The sequence below is a fragment of the Opisthocomus hoazin genome, chromosome 8 (assembly GCF_030867145.1).
Source record: "Opisthocomus hoazin isolate bOpiHoa1 chromosome 8, bOpiHoa1.hap1, whole genome shotgun sequence".
NCBI classification, from domain to species: Eukaryota; Metazoa; Chordata; class Aves; order Opisthocomiformes; family Opisthocomidae; genus Opisthocomus; species Opisthocomus hoazin.
In genome coordinates this window covers 26,610,146-26,637,740 of record NC_134421.1, presented here as the reverse complement: position 1 = coordinate 26,637,740, position 27,595 = coordinate 26,610,146, and the positions used below count along the sequence as shown (strand labels likewise).

The window sequence follows — 27,595 nt, the reverse complement described above, 5'->3', positions numbered from 1 at the left end:
GGAAATGAGACATGTCTTTCTCTTTCATCATCTAATAAACTGTGAGGCAAACACTACATGCCTAGGGCAGTAAAAGGAAGGCAGAAGGAACAAGACTCCTGGTTATAGCACCTGGGCCCCTCTCACTGCTGTGCCAATTGACATTTGCAGTGCTTAACAAATGAATCAGTAGAACAGTTCTCTGCTTCAGCCTTCACACAGGCTAAAACAGATCACTCAAAAGAGTGACAATAAACAAAAGATAAAGGAAAAAATGTAATCAGAGTGGCCACAAGAATGTATAGTTACAATGTAATTTTTCAGAAATCAAAGTGTTCTTCCCTTAAAAAGCAGGAATTGTATATAAATATGGAGTATCCAGGTAGGCCTACACAGGTAACAGCTTTTTAATCATAGTCTCTGTTTCAATATTGTAGACATAATGTAGCTACCTGTGCCTTCAACCTGCAATATTTTGTGGCAGGCTTTTCTTTATTTCTTCAGCACATACTAAGCATGTGAGCACATATTGAGAGATAGCTGCTTTACATAATTTCAGTACTAAATTAATTTTAAAACCTCTAAGTTAACAAATACATGAGTTTAAATCTTTGCTGCATCATACTGGAAGCGTTTTGTCATTGAAACATTCATGGGGTGATACGGAAGGATCTTCAGTTTTGTTCAGATTTCATCTGAGCCATGACTTTATCTAAAAATACCTTTCTACCAGCAGATTTGTTAAGCACTGTATGTGGAAATCACATCAAGACAGGATCACAGTTTTTGTGCATGCAAAACTCCCTTGCGTTTTACAAGAAAGTTGTAGTCTGATTTACACTTACTGTAACTAGCAGATGTTTGATTTCCATAACACTTTCAAAGAATCCCACAGCTGAGGTAAAAGTAATAACAGATCCAATTCCAAGTAATATAAAAGAAATATATGATACTAGCTGGTTCTCACATGAAGAAACTGTAACACAGTATATTCATACTGTCACTTCTCCTTTTTTTCTAGATTTCCACTTACAAAACTTATTCCAGAAAAGCAATTAAATCTTTGCAATGCCGTTACTGAAATGATGGAAATAGTAGAATGATAAAAGTATATTATTATTACTTATGCTATCTACATTCACAGAATGAAAAAGATATATTTTCATAAATTCAGAGGATGGTAACAACATATGAGATGTAAACAGAATATACTCAGTTGAACAATGTAAACCACTCACAATGAAATCAGAGAACAATTACAAGTTCACAGATTTTTTCTGTTTGCCAAAAATTAGTAGCACATGTACAAATCCTACATGGACATAGATGTAGTTCTCATTAAATCCAGATTCAGATTCAGCACTATCCTCCCTCTTTGTGACTGGCCACTTTCCCCTTGCCACTTTAAGAATTTTTGCACAGCTATGGAAAGTAGCAGGGTTTTCATTACTTCAATCTCACATGCTTCATCCCAGAATTACTATATTGCATGATTCCCATCCCACCAGTTGGGAATTGATGCCCCTTGGTGCAGCCAAGGCAAACAACTCCTTAAGAGGACATATGCTGCTATGTGACCCAAAGCTTACTTCTTTGTGAAACAATTTGATAGACACTCTGGGAAAAAGAAATATCTATATGGAGAGACCCAAACACCAATTTGTGTTCATTTCACCCAAATATCCACCTAAGGGAGCTACAGTCTTGTCAAATGCAGGCCAAATGCAATCTAGTAAATTATAGAAAGAAAAGGTCAATAGACACGATTTATATTTCAGTGATTCATCTATAAATCGTACACCAAGAGAAATAAATACATTGTATAAATTATAAACATATATAAATCGTAGATATACTGATAAATATTTCCCCTATTTTGATAATCATACTGTCTAATGGTGGAAAATATACACAACAGAAAAAAATAACCTATGCCTTTCAATCCAATACTGCCACCTTGTGAAAAAAAATTCTATCACTGTTTTTGTTGATTTATACTGCAATCATCTGAAACAAAAGAAAAAATCTATTTATACTCACATAACACACAGAATAAATTATTTCTGTCAAATAAAAGCCACAGGCCAAATGTCAAAAGCATAAGACCCAGAGCCTGAAAAGAAGAGGATTATTTTTTTAATTCAAAGCATTTTAAAAAACTTAATTTGAAGCTGCTAAATAAGAAAATGAAAACAGAATTTTTACCAAGAAAATTCCATTGAAGACATATAAGTAGTACTTCTGTATTAGTATTTTATCTCTTATTTTCATTCTTCTGTTTTCAGTTTTGAATCACAGCTGAAAATATCATCATATATTCACTTCAATATGAAACAGCTATAACTAAACCTATCAATTACAATGGAATTTATTTTCTTCAGATAATGCTTTGTAAATTTAAACAGTCACCTGATACATTGAACAAAAAAAATTAGTAGCAACAGGAGAAGCATCAAGATGGTGTCTGGTCTCAGTTGCCTCTAATGTTATATTGTACACATGTACTTCTTTTTTTAGCTTTTTTTTCTTAACTAATAAAGATGTAGGTAGGTAGGAAGTTTTATATTGCAGAGATGGCAAGAGTTACATAGCCTGGCATACACTTGCCCTTATATTCTTCAAGACACTTAGTTTACTTACTATTAAGCATACCAGCTGGAACAAAAAGGGAGAATCATAGTGAAGATATAAGCCCTCCTTTGTCTAGAGGACCTGATTCAATTTTTGTTGAAAATAGCAGATACAGACTAATGATTTCAGTGTAAGCCAGCACAAAGTTCTAGCAAAGCCACAAGAGCAGTCAAACGGTGCTACTGTCTTGGACTAAATTCTGGAATACACTTTACACTTTTGAAGAGAATCTCCCAGTCACCCCCACTTACTTTTTTCCTCAGTTTTTTTTTTTTCTGTAGAATGTAAGAGGATGTGAAAAATTGAATTCTTTTCAAATGAAACTAAATCACTTGATCTATTATCAAAAGCAAATGGCTGCTTGGTCAATGGAAGGGCAAGAAGAGACCCTGCCCACAGCAACCACCCCTGAAATGCAAGTAAAATGTGCATTAGAACCTGATTACCAACTGTATGGCCCTTGCAAATGCTTGCAAATGTTGACAGGACCGCAGTGTTGTCACATGGGCATTCACATCTTGAGCATAGTTTAGCATATTTCATCAGGAAAGATCCCTAGCACTGTAAAGCAGGACTTCTTTTTTACATATCATTATCATTATTAATTATTATTGGATACCATCTCTTCTGGTCCTATGAAGATTTTTGCACAGAGAGTGAAACTCACACATTTGTCCCCTACCTCATGCTCCCTTTCACCTGTCTTGCCTCTTCTGTAAACATACTCCGGCATTTTGGTCTGTCTGGCTTTGTTGTACAAGGTGAGAGGAGTCCAAGAGCAGCAGTGTTAGAGGTTGGTTTCTGCAACAGCAGCCAACTGCAGTTGTCCTACACTTCTCATGCGTAAAGCAGGCAGGCACACAAGCATGCACGGCCACGTGAACATAACCAGCACAGGCATACTCTTCAGAAAGTATTTTCTAATGCAAAGGGATTTGTTTGAAAGGAATTGTTCTTGTCTTCTCTCAGAATTACTACAGACTGATTACAATAAGAAGTTATGTCTTCTGTGATTTGTAAAACAGAAAAAAATGGCAAAGATGAAGCTTCTGCGGTCAAAAAATATCTTGTGTTAACTTATTTTAAGTACAAAACATATGTTACATATGTATCACATCTGTCATACATGTGAAGAAAAGATTCAGCAAACACAAGCTTTGCCTATCCTGTCAAGATCGTTATTGCCTGGATTATAAAACTTCTGTTGCTGAATCGCAGAATGAAGAAAGCTATAAGCTTCTCAAGCCAGCTTCACAGTGAATTTGGGTCAACAACACACCAGATAAACTCACGGACTGTATTAGATAACTACTTTTGCACTTTCCCTCGAAAAAGATCCAATACTTCTAAGAGTAACTAAACTTGATTAGAATTTTCAGAACCGTAATGTATTAAAACAATGGTGGAATGCATTATTCTAGTATAAAACCCCCAACAGTTACATATTTCACTTGAAAGCTGGTGTCTGCAATAGTTCTGTTTTAACAACTGTGAGGTTTCAATGCTTTATTTTTGAGCATTTATTTTAATCATAATTCAGTTAATTTTAAATTAGAAAAATAGAAATATAATCTTTATAAAATTATGTACATTTTACATTATGTTGTTACTTCACAAGAAAACCCTTATCAGTTCTGCATATTTCCACCCTACCTTAAAGAGCACAGTCTCACAATGATACATTTTTTCCTGAAGTCCAGCCTAACCACATCCTTACAAGCGAGAAGTTTTCTTCTGTTGATCAGCCCTGACATCCTGGTTACAGGCATCAAGCCTACAGAAACATCTTTTTTATTGGCAAAGTTGTTTGCTAAACGCATGACACAGTGCCTGTGGTCTTCAGTCACCATCACCACTGCGTAATTCGCGTTACAAAACAACTGTCAACTGGACATTCAGCTGAGCGCTTGGAGACTGGACCACATTGGAAAGTTCACCCGTTGCATGATTCTGTGAAGTACCAGACATCTGAAGGACCAGACATCGCAGGGTGGATTTCAAATGGAGGAGCTTCCATTGTTTCAAGATTTAAACATCTTCCTCATCCATAACACCGGCGAAAGGTGCTCAGTTTATTTCAAAGACGGTAGATGGGAAAAGCCCCTACCATCCCTGGCAGATCCTTCCCATTGCCCACAGAAGCCCTCATTTTCTGTGTAAAACTTGTCTTTACCTTTCAGCTCTTATTTTTCTGTTATGCCTGTCTTTGGACCTTGGTATTCCTAGCCAGACTTCAGGGACTGACCCATTCCCTATAAATACCGTTCCACACTAAAGCGATACTGTCTGCCCCGCACCGCTTTTGCTAGACCGAGTTGCACGGACTCCTTAATTCTCCAGCTGGACATTTTCTCCAGCTCTCACATAATTTGCACGTGCCCTTCTCTGCCTTTTTCTTTTCGGGCGGCTGTTCCTCCTTCCCCGCCCGCAGCGCTGGCGACAGGGCCTGCCCAGCAGCCGGTCTCCGGTAGCCTTCGGGCCGGCGGCCACCATCCCCGGGCACCAGTGGGCCGCCGGCCTTTCCAAGCCACGACGGGGTCCTAGCGTGCGAACGCGGAAGGGACGTCTGGCGGGCTTTCATTTTTCCTGCCTCCAGAGTTCTCCTGGCAACAGGAAGCAAAACCACGACATTTTAATCTGCCTTTACTACACTGTGTCGTTAGTCTGCTTTTATTTTTCTTTTTTCCCAATTAATTGCTAAGTCCAACTTCTTCTGAACACTAAATTCCAGTACATTACTTAAAATACAGACAAATTTAAAAAAAAGACGAAGGGGCCCGCCCCACTGGCGCGAAACGCCCGCTTCTGGCGAAGTTTGGGTCCTCCCGCTTGCCTTCCGAGCCGCCGCTTCCCGTTGCCGTGGTGACGCTCCCGCTTTAACAGCGCGGTGGCCGGGGTTCTTGTCGTTTCCGCGGCTGGCCTGACCGCGGGCGGCCGCGGTATCTCAGGCGGTCGGTCGGTCGGTCGGTCGGTCGGTCGGTCGGTCGGTCGGTCGGTCGGTCGGTCGGTCGGTCGGTCGGTCGGTCGGTCGGTCGGTGTCCGGAGGCGGCCAGGAAGGCGGGGGCTCCAGCAGGGGCTCGGCTGAACGAGAAGTGAGTCGCTACAGGGAGTAGATGGCGGAGACCGGAGGGCTATGGGGGCCCTGAGGGGCGGACTACAGCTCCCAGCATGCAAAGCGGCGGCTCCGCAGTGCTGCTGGGAAACGGCAGTGGGCGGGTGGCCTCCCCACCGCGATGGCCTCTGGGAGGTGTAGTTCCTCTCAGCGCAGAACTGCTTCGCGCTTTCACGGCTGAGACGCGCTCAGCGTGTCGCTTCCCCTGCTCCAGGAGCCGGCGAGGGACGAGGGGCTGCTCGCTGCCTCCGACGGAGCTGGCCTGGACTGGCTCCTCTGCCCCCTAATTGGGGCTAGGCGTGAGGAGAGGGGTGCGGGTTGCGGAGGGCGGGGGGAGGTGACAAGGGACCCCTTCCACTTCTGCCTGGATCCATCTACAAGTCTCGTACTTCTGTGGGTTAGGCTATTCCCCACTGCCTTCTCTGTATCATTATAACTTCATCGAGTGGTTTCTGCATTCTTAATCTTATTTTGTAATTGTTAATATGTATTTATTGTTTGGAGGTGGTTTTTTTTTTCCTTGCAGGTATTAGGGCTGGAAAAAAACCCTTGTGAGGCTTAGGTTGTAGCACTGATACTGTCCACAAGGAGTAGAGAGCAGGCAGAGGTTTTTAATATTCAAATTTGGTAACACGTGCAAAATTTGGATGGGTAAACGGCATTCTCTTATCACAAACTAACGTTTTTCTTGGGTTTTGCTTGTTGGTGTGGAATGTGGTGTTCAGAACAAACTTTGCTATTGCTTTTCATGTTTTAAGCCAGCTGTTCAATAAATATACCTGGATAAACTTACACTACATAAACACCCTCTTTATTTTGATTCATGTAGTGCTGAATGTTAATATTTTCTTTGTATGCCTTTGTAAACAGGTAAGTCACTGTGGAAAGTAGAATGTCAGAAGATATTGAAGGAATTGAGAAAGAAATAGAAATTGAACTAAGCCGAATCAGTGTTTCTTCCTTGGAAGCAGATGATCCTGACACAGAGGTATCAGACGAAGCTTCGGATGATAGTGAAACAGTAAGTGTTCAATGGGCTAAAACGGCTTCTATTTCTGCTTGAGAGTAGTGTGGGCATTGCAAAGCCTGTCTGATGAATGAACTTTTTCCTAACATAGCTAACCTGAGAATTTCTTCTGGAAGGTAGTCTCAGTAGTATTGCTTCATGAAAAACATAACCTCCAATGGTGACACGACAATGAAAGAGATGAATATCAGCATTCTGCTTAAGTGAGAAAATCAGACTCGTACATAACGATTTGTTCTAGAATCCTCTGAAGCTGGAAGACTTTATTAAAGCTAATGCAGTAGATTAAATCTGGATGAATAAACTAATGATTCTTCATTTAAATCTGTATTTAAATCTTACAAGAGACTGTCGTGTGTTTGAAGATTTCCTGATACTAATTTCATATATCCTGGTGCTTCAAGCCCTCTTTTTTTGTATGACTTCTTATTTTGGGGGAAGATTTTCTTCTGAAATCCAATCAGTTATTTGTGTCCTTTTCAGGTATTGTAATCTATCAGACTCGTAGTAAAAGGATTGGTCTATAGAATATTAAGGTAGAAGATATTGGGCATATGTGACCATAAATCACATATTTGATATGACATAAAGATAGGCAAAGGCATCAGTGATAATTATTTGTGCACTCACATGCTGAATGCCAGCAATGTTTACCGCAGTTTACACATCTGAGAGAAGGCAGTCCGTTCTCCCAAATCCTTGCAGTGAGAGACAGTCTTTGGAATAGACTATCTATGTAGTAAAGAAAGTTGAAGTATCTGATTTACATGCATACATTAAACATTAGTAAAGCTAAAATTAATGTATTTTTTAAAGATCTAAAAGATCTGTTTTTTAAAAAAAGATCTTGTTCATCATAGGTATTAATTAATTTTTGTCTTAACCTTTTGCTTAATTTCTTGGCCCAATATAATTATAAAGAAAATGTTAATTGAAACATGTTTCTGAAGACAACGGAAGATAACTTACTAAAATGTGTTCCACTTAAAGTTTAATTAGAGTGTAATTAAAAGTGGGAGTTACTAACTGTTCACTGGGTGATAAGACAATGGGAAGAGTATCGGAATTGAGAACAATTTTGATAGCAATCAGTGCTTTATAGGTGAAGCCAAAATGAGTCCTTATTCTTGCATGTCAAGTATTTACCTCCAGTCATGGCTGTGAGATGAAAATATAGAATTTATGTCAAATGTTATGGTTTTCTAGATTTCAGATGACTTGCCAGAATCAGTTGTCTCCTATTTAAACTTTATAAAGAGCAGAAATCAAGATGCTGAAAAGCTTATACTGCAAGACTTAGAAGATGAAGAAACTACAAGTAAGCAGAGATCACAATTAAAATATTTATGCGTCTCATATTGCCAGTGGAAGTTAGGCTAGCGATCATGAGTAAAACAATGCAAACTTTTAAGTAGAGCAAGCAGTGAAACCTATTGCATCAGCTTCTGAATGCGTTCTGAAAATCTCTAGGAATAAAACCACTCAATGCTGTCTTCTACAATTAACATCTGAGTATGAATTGAATTTTTCTAAAAATTCATCTGATGCTAAACCGTAGATTAAGGCAAGTTGCAGGATCATTCTCTGAAATAGGACCTGGGCCAGACTCTTCATGAGAATCTAAAATCAAGTCACTAGGAGCTGAAGTTAAGAGTTCAGATACAATTGATCCCCATAGGATAAGTTTAAAGTCTGTCTTTTAGAGATATCGAAGCTAGCATGAAATGAAATGAAATGACCTTGTAATTGGGAACAGTATTGCTGTGTCAGCTGTGTGACTGAAGCCAAGCTCACAGTTCACATGCCAGAGAGCTGGCATTGTCTATTCTGCTCTATTTTTTTTCATGTCATCTTGGGTTTCACATTCATTTAGTGTAATGGTCTTTGTGAACAAAAGTTCAATATTGTCTATACATTTTGATATTTGAGGAAAGTTTCTTTTTATCCTTTTCTTGTAATGGAAATTTACTCTTTTGCATTTTTTTATAATTCTTTGTCAGTTTTTGACCTATCTGATACACATTCTACTGTGTTTTTATACACAGACAAAGTTCTGCTGTGTTCTGTGCTGTGGAATTCTCTTCCATATTTGCTATCACTGGATTCTTACGATATCATTGTGTGTGTTTTAGTTACACATACTTGCTGCTTTAAATGTAGATAAATGACTACCATATGTATTTGAGTAAAATTTGGAGGGGGAGGTTTAAGAATTTTAAAGGCAAAAAATGCTTTATTTTAGTTTAAAGAAATATAGTAGCTGAGCAGTATAGAGCAGAACTGAGTACTGCTAAGGGATTTTATCTCTGTGTACTAAATTATACATTTATTTCTTCTTTAGGTAAGATTTATGGAGCAGTTTCGTGCCACGCTTCAGATTACTTGGCAGAATTGGCTTCTGAATATAATGAAGATCCAGAACAATTTAAAAAAATGGTATTCTCTATTTAAACAATATTTTTAGTGAACAAAATTCTATTAAGTAGTCTAGATAAATTACACTTGCTTTTTTGGCCACCTGAGGAGGTCTATAGATGCGTTCAATTTTGTTTCTGTCAGACTATCCATAAGGTATTATGATGAGTTTGGATATGCCATTCTTTAGCACTGGGACATCAGCTGTAATACACCATGTTTATGAGTTTTAAAATTTGGAATAAATTCTCTGTATCAGTTGTTGAGACGCTGAGCAAAAAATCAACAAAATTAAACAAAACTGAATAATCCTTTATTATTAATTATTTGCAGAATATTATCTCAACAGTATGATAACACTTTTAAACTTCTCTAATCTTATTTTTTTGTGGTGATCAGGAGGATGTGCTACTATTAATCTTGCTCCTAAAGTATTCCATTATTTTATAGAAAATGTAAATATAATCATGTCTGTGACTTTCAAAGTCAAATCAAGAGATGGGAACCTGGGTTATTTTATATTCTCATAGAATTTAATTAAATAACTTGCTGAAGTTCTTAGAAAAACATAAACCCGTATTTAATTTAATCACTTTTAATTTGTTGCCTGGCTCTTATTAGTGCCCAGTTTTGCAAACATGACTTTTTGATCTCAAAGACCATTGTTTAGAACAGCACAATTACTTTATGTGACTTCAGCTGCATTACAAATATTAATATAGGTCCCAAGCATTTGATGAACAGATGATAAATAATCAGGAATAGATTACTTCTTGCCAATAAAGAACAATGAAAGAAATATAGCAATCTTCATGCCCATAGCATTATTTTCAAATAGGCTTCTTAAAAATTTACTCTGTAACTAGTTCTTCCCCTGTGTGCATAACAGTATCAATGCATAAATATAGTGCTTAGTTTCATAGAAAGTAAAACAAGACCCAAATGCAAAACATTCATTTTTCCAAGTCAAAATGTAAAATGCATTGAAAAAACACGTAGAAATATTATGTATTTTTGGAGATACTCCAATATTTATTACTCTAGAAAAAAATATTTTGACTGATATGTTTGCATTGTTCGATGTCTAAGGATTCCAGTCAGTAGTAAGTTTCATACTATTGTACTTTCTTGTTTCTTAATGACAATATTAAACTGTATTAGGTACCGTTTGAAATTGAAAATGAAGACTTGCAGATTGCTACAACACCTAGTTATAATAGTCAGTCTACCAGTGATGAAGTGGTCACTGATGAACGTTTTGTTACAGGTAAGCAAATGCATTAGTCATTTGGTTGAGTTGATCTTTAACGTCATATCAGTATTTCCTGCTTTTCTGTGTTCATGAATATCATAACATTCTTTACATGTTACAGTATGTAGTAGATTTTGATACATCATGAATTGGACATAAGCAAATGCCTGTGCTTTTATCTCATTTCAGGATCACAAAATTGTCCTAGTCTTTAATGTCTTGACAGAAATTTGTTTCAGAAATTGCTACCCAAAAAATATTTAAATATGAATACAAATGGAAGCCAGATTGGGGGCACTAAGCAAGTTGTGCTTTGGCCACAACTTCTTTTATTTTTTTGTAGTCACATTGGCTGGGAATGTTTCCTTTCACTATGGCCTTTGCATGTTTTGAGATGGAGTGCATCAGTTATAAAACCCATGCTGACAGCCACAGAAGACATTCGTCCTGAAGCCAAAGTGTAATCCTGAAATATACATTGGTAAAATAAGCATGATTGTACCAGAGTCAGTAAGTGTGTGTCATGATAATAAGACAGCTCTGGTAGAAAAGATTTGTGTTGTAGTTCTGATTTCCTTGGGGGTATATAGATTGCTGCCTATATCAGCACGGAATCCTTCTCTTTTCAATGCTTTAAGACTGTTTAATGTCCCCCAGTGCTTATGAGGAAATTAAATAAAGGGTTTGCTTGATTGATTACAAATTCATAGCTGATGTTGAAATGAGTATAAACCTTACTCATCGTGAAGTAGAAGAAAAGTGTAGACAAGAATTTGAGCAGTGGGAGAAAAGACAAAAGGAGCTTGAATATGAGAAGAGGAAAAAGTGGAAAGCTGAGAGGGAAGCACAGGAGAAACAGATAGAAGAGAAACACGCAAGAAGAGTGCAGCGTCTGGAGGAGTTTGAGGCTGAAAGAATGAAGCTTCTTCATAAGGTAATTAATGATGTTGAAGGCAATCTGTTCCCCTATAGACTATCTGAATTCCAGATCTAATTTGAAAAAGAGTACTATCCCAAACTGTATGATTGTCCTAAACTCTGTCGACTAGTGATACCAAACTGAGGTGCATGACATTTTTAGTACGATCCATTGGTTTTTATGCGTTTACTGCTCTCATCACCAGTGAATGAATTTGCTCTGCTAAATGTTAAAATATTCTTTAGGCTTTGCCCTTACTAAGTTTTAAAATTAAGACACCAGCCAAAGTACCAGAAATGAGAGTTTTGCTAAATCACTTGCAAACAAAAAATATTCACTGTGCCTTAATAGAAAATGCTTGCTTACTTCAGACCTTCCACCCCAATTTTGCACTGAGGTGAAAATTGTAGGTGAAGTAATCTGAAGCAAACTCATTCAGTTCAGAAATACTGGTGCTGTGCTTCATCTAGTTTAAAGTTACAGTACTTCCTTTTCTTGTCTGCGTGTGTGAAACTGAGTCAGGCTTCATCTACTGAGTTCTGCTACAACAGAACGTGACTCCACATGTTGACTGGTTGCATTCTCAGAGTATCTAGTCATGTTTTGATACGGTGCGTAGTGCATACTGAGACATAAAATTTGATAGCTTTCCACAAAAGAGCATGAGAACGTGGAGAAATGTAACCTGTGGACTTTATACTTGTGGGGCCATAATATTTTGTTATTTAGCCTAAATATTTGTGTTTTGAGACGCGTTAACACTGCGTTTTCAGTTATCTGAAGAGGTGGGCATCCTGGTCCCAGCAAGGTAATTAAAATCACCAAAATTAAGGAAGGGCTTAGTCAATGAAAAGACCCTTCATCTCTGAAGGCCAGTTCAGTGTCTAATATAGCTCGGTTTTCAACCGGCCACAAAATTGATTAGACTTCCTCTGCCCTTTGATGTCACAAAGCATTTTTGGGTGTAGAATGGCATTCTCTAGACAAGGTGGAGCATGCCCCATTTAGACACTTTGGTAGTGCTGTTGATAGCACACTCTTTTTGGAGGTGAGAGACAGAGACTAACTTCCCCTGTTACAGAAGGATCTAGAGGTCTAGTCTCCTATTGTCTGAACAGCAATGCTTCTGAATATGCATGAAAAACAGTGCTTAGGCACCTGGAAAACTTCATGCTCCAAGCTGCAAGTGCTAGTTTGTTTATACTGGTTCCTTCATATCCTGCTGTATATTTGATTTGACTGATACTGATTTATCTTGGTTCCACCAGGAGTTATGTGGTTCTGGATCAGCCTCTTACTTTTAGGTACTTACTGTCTGCTAATTTTGGGTCAGATGTAATTCTGGATCATTTGGATTTTTTTTCTGATTGAGAATACGTTGGGCAAGGAGGGAAATGCTATTAATTTGCAAATAGTGAGAGCAAAGACTTGAACTTTTATTTTCCATTGAGAAATAATTTCAGTGAAAACCATTTCTTTAGCTTTACTGAACAAAATTCCTGTTTGAAAGATTTTAAGATTATCAGTAACATACGAGTGCAGTTAAAGGGAGACTGTTCATGCTACTTTCAGGGTGTTTGTTACGTTTCTGTTCTCTACCTGTAGTTTCAATGGTTGTTTCATAAATGTAGTTTTCATCTTCAAAAGTAGTACACAATTTGGAGAGGAAGGTGTGGGTTGTTTGGGTCAGTACCAAGATGCTGACTCTCTGAAGGTATGTGTCTTTCAGTACATGACCAAATCTGCATTACCGATGAAGTGTCCGGTTGTTTATTTTGATCCTCATACAGCTGAGTTTCTCATTTTAATTCAGACATCTGCAAAAGTGGGCCATTGGGAAGTCCAGAAGATAGGGGAGATTAGAGAGAGGGTGTTTTGTGATGTTCCAGGTTTTGTACAATATTCATTTAAGTTAGTTTCTTGTGCAGAAACACCAAACTGCAGTAGAAGATGAGTTACAGAAAGAAAAGAAAGCTTGGAGAGACAAAATGTTGCAACATGAGGTAAGGCTGTACAGTGAAATTTTGTCAAAAGTCTGTGAGGTTACTATCATATAATTGAGAATAAATGTTATTCTGGAACAGTTAATACACCAAATTCTGTTTATTAATGACAAATATGTCCCCACACCTGTCCTATTTTAAAAGTGGTTGAAGTCTGTCCTAATTGTTTTGGCCTAGGAATCAATCATGAAGCTACAGTTTCAAATGGAAGAGGAGAAAAAGGCCTTGGAAGAGCCAAAAGCAAAAGAAAGACAACACCTGGCAGAAGAACAGAATACGGCAGCTGTGAAAATCCAGGCTAGATTTATATCATTTTTAGTCCGTAAGAAATATGCTCCAATCTTAAAAGAATGGAAAGCTGAAATAAAAAAGAAGCAGAAAATACTAGAAGAAATAGAGAGAGAAATGAAAGAAAAAGAGGAAAAAGTGAAGAAGCGAATGGAAGAAAATAGGCAAAAGAAAGAGGGAAAAAAAAGACAAGAAGAACTTGAAAGACAGGAATATTTGGAACAGGTGAAGAGGCGTGAGGAATATGAGAAAAAGAAAGAAAGCCTGAGACTTGAAAGAGAAAAACAGCTGCAAATAAGAAGAGAAGAACAGAGAAAACTAGGAGAAAAAAGAGCAAAATCTGTGATGAGTGAAAGTGGAGAAAACAACAAAGAAAACATCGAAAAGGATAAGCAGATAGAAAATACGAAAGTAATAAGAGAACAGAAGAAGGAACTAAATAAACAAGTGGAGGAACAAAAACATAAACAGACTGAAATGATGGATGAAACAAATAATTGGATGATTCCAGCTGAAAGAAATTTGACACCAACACCAAATATGCTAGGATCTGAGAAGGAATGCTCTTCTCAAGTGAATAATGAGAACACATCCGTGAATTCAGTAACACATGTAGAAGAAAATTACTCACAAACTAGAGATCTTAATAAAGCTCCAAGTAGTCATACTTCAAAGGATGAATCAGTTACTTTTGGAGCTAATGACATGGTAGAAGATAAGGCAAACAATATATGCAGCAGTCCACCAAATGTCCAGCCAAATGCTAGTAATAGAGAAGTCAAAGATCAATTTTCTCAGTCTGAAACAATGAAGAAAACTGTGTTTCTAATGGAAGATGCTGATGAGAAAGTCAGAGAGACCTGGGACAGAATTCAAGATGTAGCTGAGTGTTCCAGTAGACTAATTCTTCCTGGTGATATTGAAAAGAAGAGGATAAACTGGATGAACACATGTAAATCTTGGTCTAAAATACACGAAGAAAACCAAAGAAAGCAAGCAACTATTAAAAAACGACCAAGGAAAAGTTCAGTTAGCAAGATGCCTCCATTAAGTACACAAAAGATAATTCATAGTGGCCCTTGGAGTACTCTGCAGCAGGTAACTATACAGAAGAGATAGAATGAAATAGGATGCCATGCCACCAATCTCTTTTTTTTCTTTTGTTTTTTATGTTGGTATGTCAGCAGAATGCTGTTTTGGAAGAGGAGGAGATTATTGTTGAGCAGGATCTAGATCTTAGAGTTCCTCTGCACAAGTGCAGAATAAGGTTTTGAATTCCTGTGAGCATTGTGGAGCAAACTGGTTTGGTATTAGTCTTAGATGGTTGATAGAGTCTTAAGCCTGTAAAAGGCAGGGGTTCCTAGCTCCTATTTTCTGCTAAACTAACATGGGTTTGCCTTTGTATGAGGGTCCGCATTTCAGTCCCTGCTCATCTAGCCGCTTCAGAGTTTTGAGAAGACTAGTCTCTTCCAGAAGCAAGACGTTGCTGATCAGCTTACAGATAGTGTTTTGCTGTGAAGAATATCTCTTTGTTCCCAGCACTTACTTTTGTTACCACTGCTAACTTATCACTGTATGTTTGCTCTGTGCTCTTGTCTGGGTATCCGCTCTGAGATGACATACTAGACTACATACATGTTTAATCTGAACAATTTTTATCTGTTCCGTTCTTGCGCACTCACTCAGTTGTTATTTATGACAGTGTGATGGGAAACAATTCACACTATTAATTGCTATGCTTACTGTTAATCTTCCATCCATTCAAATTCAATGTCATTAGCAAAGCATCAGTGTTATTTATTTTAAGGTGAATGTTAAAATCAAACACATTGTTTTCATAATAACTTCTCCCATTTGACGGATCAAACCCCTTATTGTCATCCTTTTCTATATGCAAGAATTAACATTAGTTGCTTGCATTTTCTGAAGTGCTAGTAGAATGTAGTTTTGGTCTCTTTATTTTTAAAGAAAATAAAAATAATGTGACATTGTACAATGAATTTTCAATATACAAAAAATTAACTTTATTTGTCAATAAATGTATGTAGGTCACAACACTTACACTCGAAGATTTGCCAGCTTGTAGCCTCTCAACATTATCCGAGTGTTCAAATCTTCAAGTTTTGACTCTGAGGCGCTGTGGACTAGTTGCGCTGGAAGGACTAAGTAGCTGCAAAGACCTAAAGTATATCAATGTGGAGGTACCAAGCATAATTGATTCTTTCTTATAGCCTGGGAAGAACTGCCAGTTTTGCTGCTTAGGTGGTTATGCAGTTGCGTCCAACTGAATATATAATTTTTAGTGGCTTGAAAACATAGGAATATCAACAAAATACTCCCAAATGTGAACAAAGTTATATCATCAGGTTTGCATTGCATAGAACAATTTACATTGCACTAAAGCAACATCCTTGAGCTATGCTAAGAAAAGTGCGTGGTAGTATCAGTCTAGTATTAGTGTTAGTATGGCATAGTGATAGATCTTCCTTACCTCACTCTCTCCGATTCATAAGTGGGCAGGTGCTGTTCACCATAGCAGGTGCTCAGCTTAAGCAGGAGTAGGTAGAAGGAAGAGTCCTTTGCAATACACGCCTTGAATATTATTTGAAATTACTCACATATATGCTCAAGGAACAGTAAGTGGAGTTACATTAGAGGTGTAGTGTCTAGGTATTTGCTACTGTACAGTGTCTTACATAGCATTGTATATTTAATGACTAAAGAAAACATTTTGCTCTGTGATGCATCTTAGTTCCAGAACTTGACAATTTACATGAAACAACTCTGTTCATATTTTTTATTTCATGTGTTTTAACAAGACCAATTCATAAGAAAGATAATATGCCCGTATTATTTGTAGAAATCTTGAATGTTTCTGCTTGCCCAGTAACCTGTGTTCTTTTGAAAGTATAGGGCTTTTGCTGAATTTGGGGTTTTTTTAATTAATTCTTGGCCACCTGGGCACACTGGTGCACACTTTTCTGCTGGACAGCTTTCCAGCCACTCTTCCCCAAGCCTGTAGCATTGCATGGGGTTGTTGTGACCAAAGTGCAGGACCTGACATTTGGCCTTGTTGAAACTCATACAGTTGGCCTTTGCCCATCGATCCAATCTGTCCATATCCCTCTGCAGAGCCTTCCTACCCTCAAGAAGATCAACACTCCCACGCAACTTGTTGTCATCTGCAGACTTACTGAGGGACCACTCGATCCCCTCATCCAGATCATTGATAAAGATGTTAAACAAGACCAGACCCAAAACTGAGCCCTGGGGAACATCACTTGTGACTGGCCGCCGGCTGGATTGAACTCCATTCACCACCACTCTCTGTGCTCAGCCATTCAGCCAGTTCTTTATCCAGCAAAGAGTACACCCATCCAAACCATGGGCAGCCAGTTTCTCCAGGAGGATGCTGTGGGGAACAGTGTTAAAGGCCTTACTAAAGTCCAGGTAGACAACATCCATAGCCTTTCCCTCATCCACTAGGCGGGTCACCTGGTCATAGAAGGAGATCAGGTTGGTCAAGCAGGACCTGTCTTTCATGAATACATGCTGGCTGGGCCTGATCCCCTGGTTGTCCTTCACATTCCTGGTGAGCACACTCAGGAGGAACTGCTCCATAATCTTGTCTGGCACCGAAGTCAGGCTGACAGACCTGTAGTTCCCGGGATCCTCCTTCCAGCCCTTCTAGTAGGTGGCTGTTACAATGGCGATCCTGCAGTCATCTGGGACCTCCCTTGTTAGCCAGGACTGCTGATTGATGATGGAGAGTGGCTTGGCCAGCTCCTCCGCCAGTTCTCTCAGCACTCATGGGTGGATCCCATCTGGCCCCATAGACTTGTAAGTGTCCAGGTGGCATAGCAGGTCGTTAATTATTATGGGATGATATGTTAATGATTACGGGAGGTTTGTTCTGCTCTCCATCCCTATCTTCCAGCACTGGGGGCTGAGTATCCTGGGAATAACTGGTCTGACTATTAAAGACTGAGACAAAGAAGGCATTAAGTACCTCAACCTTTTCCTTATCTTTGTTGGCAATGTTCTCCCTGGCATCCAATAAGGAATGGAGATTCTCCTGGCCCTCTTTTTGTTGTTGATGCATTTGTAATAACATTTTTTGTTGTCCCTGCCAACAGTGGCCAGCCTGAGTTCTAGCTGGGCTTTTGCCTTTCTAATTTTCTCTGCACGACCTAATGAGACCCCTGTACTCCTCTTGAGTCGCCTGCCCTTTCTTCCATAGGTGGTAGACCCTCCTTTTTTTCCTGATTCCCAGCAAAAGCTCCCTATATAACATATATAATAATACATTATACTTTTGCTGTGCCAGCTAATGTGGTGGTTGTCTTCCGTTCAACCTTAATGAAGAAACAGCCCATTTTGTGACAGTTGAAACAGTCCAAGATTGTTTCGTGGGTATTTCTCACATAGCTAGAGCAGTTCACTCTGTTTCCTTTCAATATTCATTCCTACTTGGTATTGCCCCTCATTTCTGTTGATACAAAAGCTAATATTTAAGCTGTGTCAGTTCTCTGCTTTGAGTTGGTGCAACTGAAGGGGCTGTCCAAGGGCAGGTATCAGTGTTATGGCTTCCAAAGGAAACCTGTACTCATCTCTGCCTCCAGCTGAAGGTAGCACCTAAGTCTAGTCAGCAGGTTAATTCTGGAGCAGGAGTTAGACTCTTTGACTTAATCAGTTTGTTACAAAGGCGGTGAATTTATGTTTTGTTTGAGCATCTGCAGGTAAAAACCAGAAGGAAACAGCAAGGGCAGCAAATAGTGAAATAAAAATCCAAGGAAGCATTATTGAAATGGCCTGGGGAGGGGGATGTTAAAAGAGCAAGATCTCTTGGGGGAAGAACATTAGCTGAGACCAATGTTGATGTTTGTGACCAAAATACCTCTAAATGCAGATTTTCACTATTCGTAAATAGGCGTCCAGCAAAGTCGTAGCCGTCTTCATTAGTATCCAGTAAATAGAATGGTTTCTGTGCAGTTCTTAGTTCAGTCTCCCAGGATTTGGGAACCTAGGAAAGCATATATGGAAAAGACCATTCTGTCCTTAACTTCTCCTTACACTTTTTTTTTCCAGCTCCTGGTCATTTTCACAGCAAGAATGAAGTTAAAGATACATTTTTTTTTTCTATCCCAGCATGACACAAAAGGCAGTTTCTATGACTGATCGATGTTTATTCTTAATTGAAAAAATAGAGATGGCCTTACTCCTAGCTAGAAGCTTAGCATAAAAATAAGCAATGATGACACTTTACCATATTTTTACACTTAATTCTGCTATTTCACTTCAGATGCTATTTAGTAGTGTCATTTTCATTTATTGCAGGAAAACAACATTCACGTAATTGACTGTGAAAATCTAGAAAATCTCTGTATTCTGATTCTGAAGAAGAACCATCTTTCATCAGTTTCTGGCTTAGATGGCTGCATAAATCTCCAAAATCTTGAACTTTCCTACAATAGAATCACTCGAATTGGTAAGAAAATTAATGAAAAAGTATTCCAGTTTAAATTATTCCAATATTTATGCTGCTTGTATTCAGAATTATACTTCACTTGGATTCAGGGCCAGCCAGCTGCTAAACCCAAGAATGAGGAAACAGACTTGGAACAGACCTACGTTTTAAAGCATACTCGACATTTATTTGTTGTATGGCTTAGCTACTGCCATATATTCCATCTACCTGGTCATAGAACTATTGTCATCCAAAGAGAACTAAAACTCTTTCTGAAGGGCCCCTAATATTAATTACACTAACTCAGCTGGAATATGTGAGTAGCCTGAGCTCAGTTTATCTACAGAAACAATTAAGATAAAGCCTGGCCTTGCAACTGCAGAGAGTTCCAGTACGTTCCTGACTGACCCAGTAAGTAGCTGTATAGAATTTGTATTATCTGTCTGAGTCTGTGACTGTGCCAACACTGGACCACAGCCTCTCTTTCTACTGAAATGCTACCCATTCTGGCTCCAAACTATTGTTCTATACTTCCTTCTACTCTGGCTCTTCATTGCTGCTCATTGCCCCAGAGCTGGAGAAAAAAATGAGGCTAAGGTAAAATCATGCAAGTCATTTAGGCACAGCAGGTATGCCAACCCCTATTATATTTACAAAGGCAGTTTGTTGTATTTGTTAGGTCCAGCAGTTGGCAGGCAACAGGTGTAACTTTAGCATGCAGTCAACCACTTAGAATTTACATACACCCAGACCACTCAACAGATGCATCAATACAGGAAATCTTTGTGCCAGGAGATAGATGTTTTCTGTTGGTCAGACAGGAGTTTTTCATTTAGTGAACAAATTTTTCCCTCTCTGCCTGTATTGCCTCTCTGCTTCTACTGCGACTCAGACTGTAAAGTGCCTAAAGGGTAGATATTGTGTCTCAGCATCTGGCAAGCCAAAAAAATTGCATTGTGAGCCTTGTGTTACGTGGATTTGGTATAGATGTAATCAGGATCCTGAGCCTTTTCTACTGACAGAAGGTCACTAAGGTGTAGTGCAGTGAAAATAACCAAGAGCTTTGCTGTATGTAGGTGGAGAAACCAGTTTTGTGTTTTTAGAATCATGTACAGAGGGAAGACCATTAGTGGTGCCTCAAAAGCAACATTAACAGTTGAGAAAAGGTAGTAGTAAGTTGCCAGATCATTACTTGAAAGGGAGCTCTCAGGGCTTGAAAGTAGCAAGTTTCCTTCAAGAAGGCAGCACAGCAGATGCGACTAGATTTAACAGCCTCCCTGTACTTGGGGTTTGGTGCATGACATACTGTGAAATTTGTAAAGGCCACCAAAATACAGGTGACTGTATAACTTTAGCATTATAATCTATTTAATAGAGATGAATCTCCAGAGATTTGTCCATTGAATTCAAGTCTTATCATCAAGGAAAAAAATTGCATGTGGTGAAGCAGCCTGCTGTAGGTGACCCTGCTTTGGCAGGAGGGTTGGACTAGATGACCCACAGAGGTCCCTTCCAACCCCTACCATTCTGTGATTCTGTGAAGTATATTAATTATGTATTAATGGAAACATGAAACCTAAAAGGTGACTTTCTAGTTTTATTTATAGTCTGTGCTAAATGTAAAGATGTTACTTGGAAGGACTGCAGAGCTGTGAATGGAAAGAAGATAAGGAGATTGTGATTTTTATTTTGTTTGTCTTGATTTAGATTTTTAATTTTCTTTATGTGGGCATATTTTATTTTCCTACTGGACATCAGGAAAATATAAAACAATTATTAAGCTGATGGATGAAACACATTCACATAAGACATTTATGGAGAGAATGGTTCCCACTGTCAGAAAAACCCATTGAAACAGTATGAACATGAATAATGCAATTCTGTGATAAATAACAAGGGCATAACAAACAGGAAATGGGAAAACTTAAAAAATTGTAGATTTAGGGGTTTAATGTTGATATTTTAAGCATTTTTTGCTAATATATGCTAATTTGGTATGTTAGTATTTGTGAACAGAGTTTATAATACCTGAGAATAAAGGTGCTAGAATATCAATGTTTATGGTAAAAGCATGTCAGTATCGTAATGAGAAACAATAAAATAAACTGATTAAAGAAGCTTAATCTATATCCTTGTGGCGAATAATGCTGGATAAGATTCTTATTCATATTTATCTCATTTGATAAAAATGTCTGCAAGATTACTGTAAGAATGACATAGTATTAGTGGATGACATTTAGGAATGTGGCATCTGTGTGAAATGTAGTATTTTTGTACAGGCCAAGTGGAGAAAAATCCTCTTGTACTTTCGTGCAGTGTGATGCTGTGTTTACTGAGTCTTTAATGAATTTGAGTGGGTAAATGAATGTTCACAAAAATCAGCTTGGACTTTGTCTTTCTCCTCTCCTGAACTGCTTTGAGAATGTCTGGTTAAAACAGATGCATAATACAGGATTTATTTAATACAATAACATATTGATTGTAAGTAGTCACATAAAATACACAAAAATGGATTTATGGGTTTTAAGAAGTTATTGTATCCCTCCCATCTGTAAATCTTACAGGATGTCCCTTAGCAATTTTGGAAGCTGCAGTACTATGCCGTGTTCTCCGTTCATTCAGCTTTAACAAAGGCTGTGGGCTTTTTCCCAAGAAATAAAGCCTATTTATGTTTGTAATACTTCTGTTTTAATAAGTTATTATAGGAAACTTGACGCATACTGTGAATTTTTTTTTCCCTCTCATTGAAATGTAGCATCAGTAGGGGAAAATTTAAAGTTGCCAAAAAAACCTTAAAAATAACCGTAAAAGTATGAGAAACATGTCTCAATTATGCTTTTCGACTTAAGAATGCATGATCACAAATTAAGTAATTGTGGCAGTAATACACTGAAGTTCAGTGCATGTGTTTGTATTTGGAAGATGGATGCTTTACTTAAAAATTTTCTTCACAAAAAGTAGCGTTTTAACTTGAGCCATAGAATATACTTTTGTAGGGTGTCTATATTGCCATAGTATGTTGCCTGAAATGCTGGCTGTGCTAATAGCAATGCATAACCGTGGATAGCCATAAATGCTTCTTTGGACCTACTCGTTTTAAGAAAGCACATAGAGACGTTTTTTATCAGACACCTTTAAGTTTTGGGCTTTTTTTTTTTTGCATGTGTTTTTTCATCTTCATGTTCACTGGCAGCTTTCAGTCTTCTCTTATCATTTATTTTTGTTGCACATAGAAGTTACTTCAGAACTGCATTAATAGCTAAGATAGAGTCCCTAGCTAACAGACTCCAGCTGCACTTTGCAACTTTCTAAGAGCTACTTATAGAAAAGTTCCCCACAAACCTTGCTGAAACCATGTTTTTCAATAGAATGCATTTTCCCGTATACTGCTATGGCTATTGCGTCATGTGTAAACCAGACAATATCTTCTGTAAATGTGAAGACAACTTTCATGCTTATTTTTAATTTTGCATGTGTGCAGAAAAAACATTAAAATACCATCTGTTTATATTACATTATTCTCTCTTGTGTATGTTTCTATTGGACTGCATTTGATAGTTCCAGAATGGATTGTGATCCCATTGTATGTAGCCTTGGCATGTCTGTTCTGAATGACATTTGGTCTAAACAACACAGATGAGGAGAAGGAGATGTAAAAAAGGTGCTCTGTGCAGCATGCAGAATAGGAAATTTCCAGATCGTGTATTAACTCGTTGCCTTTTCTTACTCTGTGTTGTCTCTCCTCTCTGTCCCACTCCAGACTAATTGAGTGCTTTTTAAAGTTTCGAGTACTGCTATGCAGATAACTTAAAAGTGGAGATTTAAGGACTGCTCTTGTGAGGAAGTCTTGGGAGCTGTTATTTTTAACAGTCTGAAACGAAGTTATTTTGAGACCACTAGATGGTGCTGGTTTCTTTTTTATTTTTATGGAAGTGTGAAAGAAAATATGGACCAGGGTCTTGCAGTTAGGGTAGTATGTCATGCACATGTTTGAAATTCTTTCAGAATAATTGAAGGCTTGTATGTTTATTTCTAAAGCACAGTTTTGAAGTTACATTATGGACAGTTGTTTTAAATTTAGGATGATATCTTGTTAATATCATGCAATTGTTTTATTTCCATTAGGTGCTTTCCATTTTTAAATTACTATGATTGAAAGGCCTGTATTTGATTGGGTTTTTTTAAAAGTACTGCTAGTTTTGGCATTTAACTTTTTACTTCTGTTTTCCCCTTATTGTTAATTTTCTTTTTCAATTCCTCCGTTGTGTTCTTGAGAATCTGTGGTGCAAACTGGTCTCTGGTCCCATATTCCAGTTTAGTCTCAGAGGACAAGCACAAAGACATTCAGCTCACCCAACTTCCCTTTGGGAATTTGGGAAGTTTCGTGTGAGATAAAGATGAGACAAAGTATTACCTCAAATAATCCTGTGAAGAATACATGAAAGACAAGTGAATTCAGAAATTCCTTATTTTAGACAAGTTTCTAAAGAGTGTCCCTTCAAAGGAGTTTTACTACAGAGACACAGAAAAACTGCTTGGACTTGTAGCCAGTCAGACACATCAGTGCCATGGCAGAATATGTGTAAGACTGTGGAAAGACAGTGTAATTTTTGCCGTTGTAAGAGGGTGATTTGGGAAAATTGCTGTGAAAGAAACAGACGCTGACAGGAACCTTTTCCTTTACATCTTTTTGGAGTAGAGATTGCTCTTTACACTAGCTGGCAGGAGTTAGATTGTTGAAAGAGTGAGGGCTGTAGAAGTATAGCTTTATACCTAAAGGCACAAAATTTTCCGTATAAATTTCTTCTAAAACTATTTGATAACATAATTTCTTAAACAAGATGTACTTAAATAGTAGAAGTGGTGCTGCCTAAGATTTAATACAATTTGTTCTCACCTTGCTGATAACGTGAAAAAAAACTTTTAAAAATGAAATAATGAAAATTAACCTTTAAACATAAATACTGTTTCCATTCTGAGGGGTGATTTTAAGAGGGCTGTCAGTATTTCACAGAGCCTGTAGGTTCTGAGTAGCAGTTATAAAGTGCCTGAAGCATAACAAGTATAGTTGATCCCTAAAAGAATGTTCTGTTCCAACAGAAGTGCTAAAGGGGTTATGAACTGTTGTTATTGCTTGGTTAGCAGGATCAGAAATTTGTCAACTGTACACATTGTATATTTGATAGGGTCAAAATACAGTAATTATTTTAAACCTTATTTAGGACTAATGCTAATTGTTGCTGTAGATAATATAAATATATTGAAAGTTCCGAGTTTTCTTATTACTTGAAAACCAACAGGTTTTTATTTCATTATGGCTTAATTCAGCTAAAATCTTTTAATTTCCAGGTGGTCTGGAGTCACTGAAAAATCTTCAGCAATTAATTGTGGACCATAATAAGTTAATCAGCACAAAAGGTCTGTGTGAAGCACCTACTCTCATTCACCTAGACTGCTCTTTTAATCATCTCACACGAGTTGAAGGCATTGAGAATTGTGGCCTACTTCAGATTCTGAAGTTGCAAGGCAATAACCTCCAGGAGGTAAAAGCTTTGAGTTCAGTGGCTGTTGTGCATACGTCTTTGTTAACAGTCATATTTTTCAGAATGTTGATCATGTGCTCTTTGTTTGCTGTGCGATGTTTCATGCTCTTAGGTAGGCTTTTATCTCCTATTAGAGGGATATTTTTCAAAGATGCAAATGGTTACCAGTTGAGTATTTTCTTGCTCCTAACTCCTTGAAAAATTCACCCCTCAGTAATTATATTGCCTTCATTTATAGCATCTAATCTTCAGTTTGTATTATATGATGCTGATTCTTTGTTCAAAATGTAACAAAATATTATTATCATTGCGTATACGTAATAGTTCAGGCTGATTTGGTGTATGCTGGTTCTCCAAAAGTTGAAGTTTGTGCTGCAGCATTTAAAATAGGAAAGTAGTTTGCTAAATGTACACTTAGTCATATTTACTGATAATGATTCTCTTATGAATCTGAGAGGAAAACCATTGTCAATAAGCAGCGAGTAGCTGCTGGTTATTTTTTAGCTTATATTGACTATTCAGACTAGGTAGGAGACATTAAAAAATAGTTACCACCTGATATGTAGGAATTATGTATAACAACTGGTACATACATAATAAGGAAATAATGCATATATCCAAAACATGATTTTTGCTTGTACTTAACAATAATTTATGAAAAGCATCTGGTAAGCATTCCATTGATGTTTCTTTAATTTACACTAATTTTAAATAACCATCCAGAGAAGGGCAACGAAGTTGGTAAGGTGTCTAGAGAACAAGTCTTGTGAGGAGTGGCTGAAGGAACTGGGGCTGTTTAGTCTGGAGAAGGGGAGACTGAGGGGAGACCTTGCTGCTCGCTACAACTACCTGAAAGGCAGTTGTAGTGAGGCAGGTGTTGGTCTCTTGTCCCAAGTAACTAGCGATAGGACAAGAGGCAATGGCCTCAAGTTGTGTCAGGGGAGGTTTAGATTGGATATTAGGAAAAATTTCTTTACTGAAAGAGTGGTCAGACATTGAAATAGGCTGCCCAGGGAGGTGGTGGAGTCACCATCCCTGGAGGTGTTAAAAATATGTGTAGAAGTGGCACTGTGGGACATGGTTTAGTAGACATGGTGGTATTGGGTTGATGGTTGGACTTGATGATCTTCGAGGTCTTTTCCAACCTATGATTCTATGATTCTATCTCTTTTCTGTTCAGCTTCCAAGACTGGAAAATCATGTACTTCTAAGAGAACTATATTTGGATGACAACAGCATTTCTGCTATGAGAATGCTTTCTTTGTATTGGTTGCCTCGACTGCAGATTCTTTTGCTGTCTCAGAATAGGTAAGCAAGAAACATTCTTCCACTTACAAAACTGATGCAGAATTTACTAACATAACACTTATCTGAAAAATTTTCTCAGTATGGTTAAAATATCACTGCCTTTTCCAGATATTCTGTAAAGATACGTGGTTGACAAATAATGAGATTGGCTACCTTTGGCTAAGGAAATTTGAAACAACATTAACTATGAAAAGTAATTTTTTTCTATTAGATGTTATATGAAAATAGTTTTTGACTATTGTGACATTATTAAAACCATGGTGTTTCTTTTTTTTCCTTTCTTTAGCAATTGTTTCTAGAGTATGTCTGTCAAGCTTCTTATTTCACAGCTAGCTTATTCAAAAGAGACTTTAATGGCTGTGTTAAGTGCAACTACTAGAGTAAAAAAGGGCAAATGAGAATGTTGTTCTTTATTTTACATACTTCTGTTAATGCCCTCCAAAACAAGCATGTTTGCTTTAACTTTTTACTCATGGTTCAGTTTCAAAGGTATAAAATAAAAAAGAAGGATCAAGACAAGCAGCATAAAACCTAGATCATGCAGTCAAGTACTCTGTAATTAGCTTTCTATTCATTTTCTTAGCTAATCTGTAGAGTTAGAATTACCAGACATTCAGGAGTCAAAATTTTTATTTCCCCTCCTCCTTTTTCTCAATTTAAATTCTGCTAAAAAAATAAGGAAGAATTATTATAATTTACTATGTGTTACTAAAAAATGAATTTTAAGTAAGTATAAATTACTTATTTTTCTATGCTGTGACCATTTTGCTCTGAACAGGTTGATCTCAGCTGAACAAATAGAATATACTGTTACACACAATATACACAATATAGACTCTGAACTAATCACTTTGCTCTCCTGTTTGTGAAGAGGAGATGCTTTCAGAGTGTGATTCATCTGCCATTTTTAGCTGTTTGCTTTGAGATTAATCATACCCTGCAAGTGCCTGTTCATCTTCATTGACTATTAACAGAGTCAAAATGACCTGCTCATATGTAGATGTCTACACTGGAACAGATGAATCCCATCCTATGTGACATGTAGTTCAGCAGAGTCAACTGTACCTGGGAGCCTGTGGGAGAAAAGATCTGTAAGACTGAGTCCCATTATTATAAGGAACATCCTTCATGGTAAATTAATTCTATTTGAGTATATACAACCTATATTTTTATAGAACACTTCAGATCATTTTCATATCCTCTCTAATGAAGTAGTATGCATGTAAACTCATGGATGTAAATATAACACCTAGCTATAGGTACAGAATCTAATCTTCAAGTTGCTAGGCTTCTAGGGGTTTATTGTTCCTTTGTTAATTCTTCTGGAGTCTGGAGAAAGTGCTTCCAGCCTGTGATTGTCAAGACCATTATTTGTTAAGTGTTAGATTCTGAGTCGCACATGTTGATTTAATTCATGTTTTTTCCTTTTTTTTTTCCCCCTTATCCTGTTTAGCTTTTTGTGGAACATGTGGTAATGTGGCTCTATCTTCTTGTAGTTTCCTCCTCTTCCTCTTCCTCTGTTTTTTTTTTTTTTTTTTTTTTTTTGTTAACATTAAGGTGTAACTATGCTGTGTGTAATAAAGTTTGTAAAACTGCTTGAAGACCTCATGTGCCTGCTAGTGAGAAAACAAACTTAGGAGCATGGTCTCAG

General features: G+C 37.7%; 2 protein-coding genes across 5 annotated transcripts in view; one reads left to right on the top strand and one right to left on the bottom strand.

Moving 5' to 3' along the window:
- Nucleotides 1-5,498, bottom strand: part of TSPAN19 (tetraspanin 19) — a 31,530-nt gene extending 26,032 nt beyond the window's left edge. Inside the window, 4 exon segments of the mRNA XM_075429553.1 lie at nucleotides 825-955; nucleotides 2,020-2,092; nucleotides 2,185-2,277; nucleotides 3,310-5,498. Of these exon segments, the coding sequence (XP_075285668.1) occupies nucleotides 825-955; nucleotides 2,020-2,092; nucleotides 2,185-2,277; nucleotides 3,310-3,333 (321 nt within the window). The 5' untranslated portion in view covers nucleotides 3,334-5,498.
- Nucleotides 5,488-27,595, top strand: part of LRRIQ1 (leucine rich repeats and IQ motif containing 1) — a 112,861-nt gene continuing 90,753 nt past the window's right edge. For 2 of the 4 annotated variants that reach the window (XM_075428878.1, XM_075428875.1), the window contains exons 1-12: nucleotides 5,488-5,702; nucleotides 6,593-6,743; nucleotides 7,956-8,067; nucleotides 9,091-9,185; nucleotides 10,326-10,431; nucleotides 11,127-11,350; nucleotides 13,252-13,338; nucleotides 13,516-14,724; nucleotides 15,675-15,827; nucleotides 18,964-19,114; nucleotides 24,443-24,636; nucleotides 25,817-25,944. In XM_075428878.1, coding sequence (XP_075284993.1) covers nucleotides 6,615-6,743; nucleotides 7,956-8,067; nucleotides 9,091-9,185; nucleotides 10,326-10,431; nucleotides 11,127-11,350; nucleotides 13,252-13,338; nucleotides 13,516-14,724; nucleotides 15,675-15,827; nucleotides 18,964-19,114; nucleotides 24,443-24,636; nucleotides 25,817-25,944 — 2,588 coding nt within the window. In that variant the 5' untranslated portion in view covers nucleotides 5,488-5,702; nucleotides 6,593-6,614. The remainder of the gene's footprint in view (nucleotides 5,703-6,592; nucleotides 6,744-7,955; nucleotides 8,068-9,090; nucleotides 9,186-10,325; nucleotides 10,432-11,126; nucleotides 11,351-13,251; nucleotides 13,339-13,515; nucleotides 14,725-15,674; nucleotides 15,828-18,963; nucleotides 19,115-24,442; nucleotides 24,637-25,816; nucleotides 25,945-27,595) is intronic. The other 2 variants (XM_075428876.1, XM_075428879.1) reach the window with 2 other exon arrangements.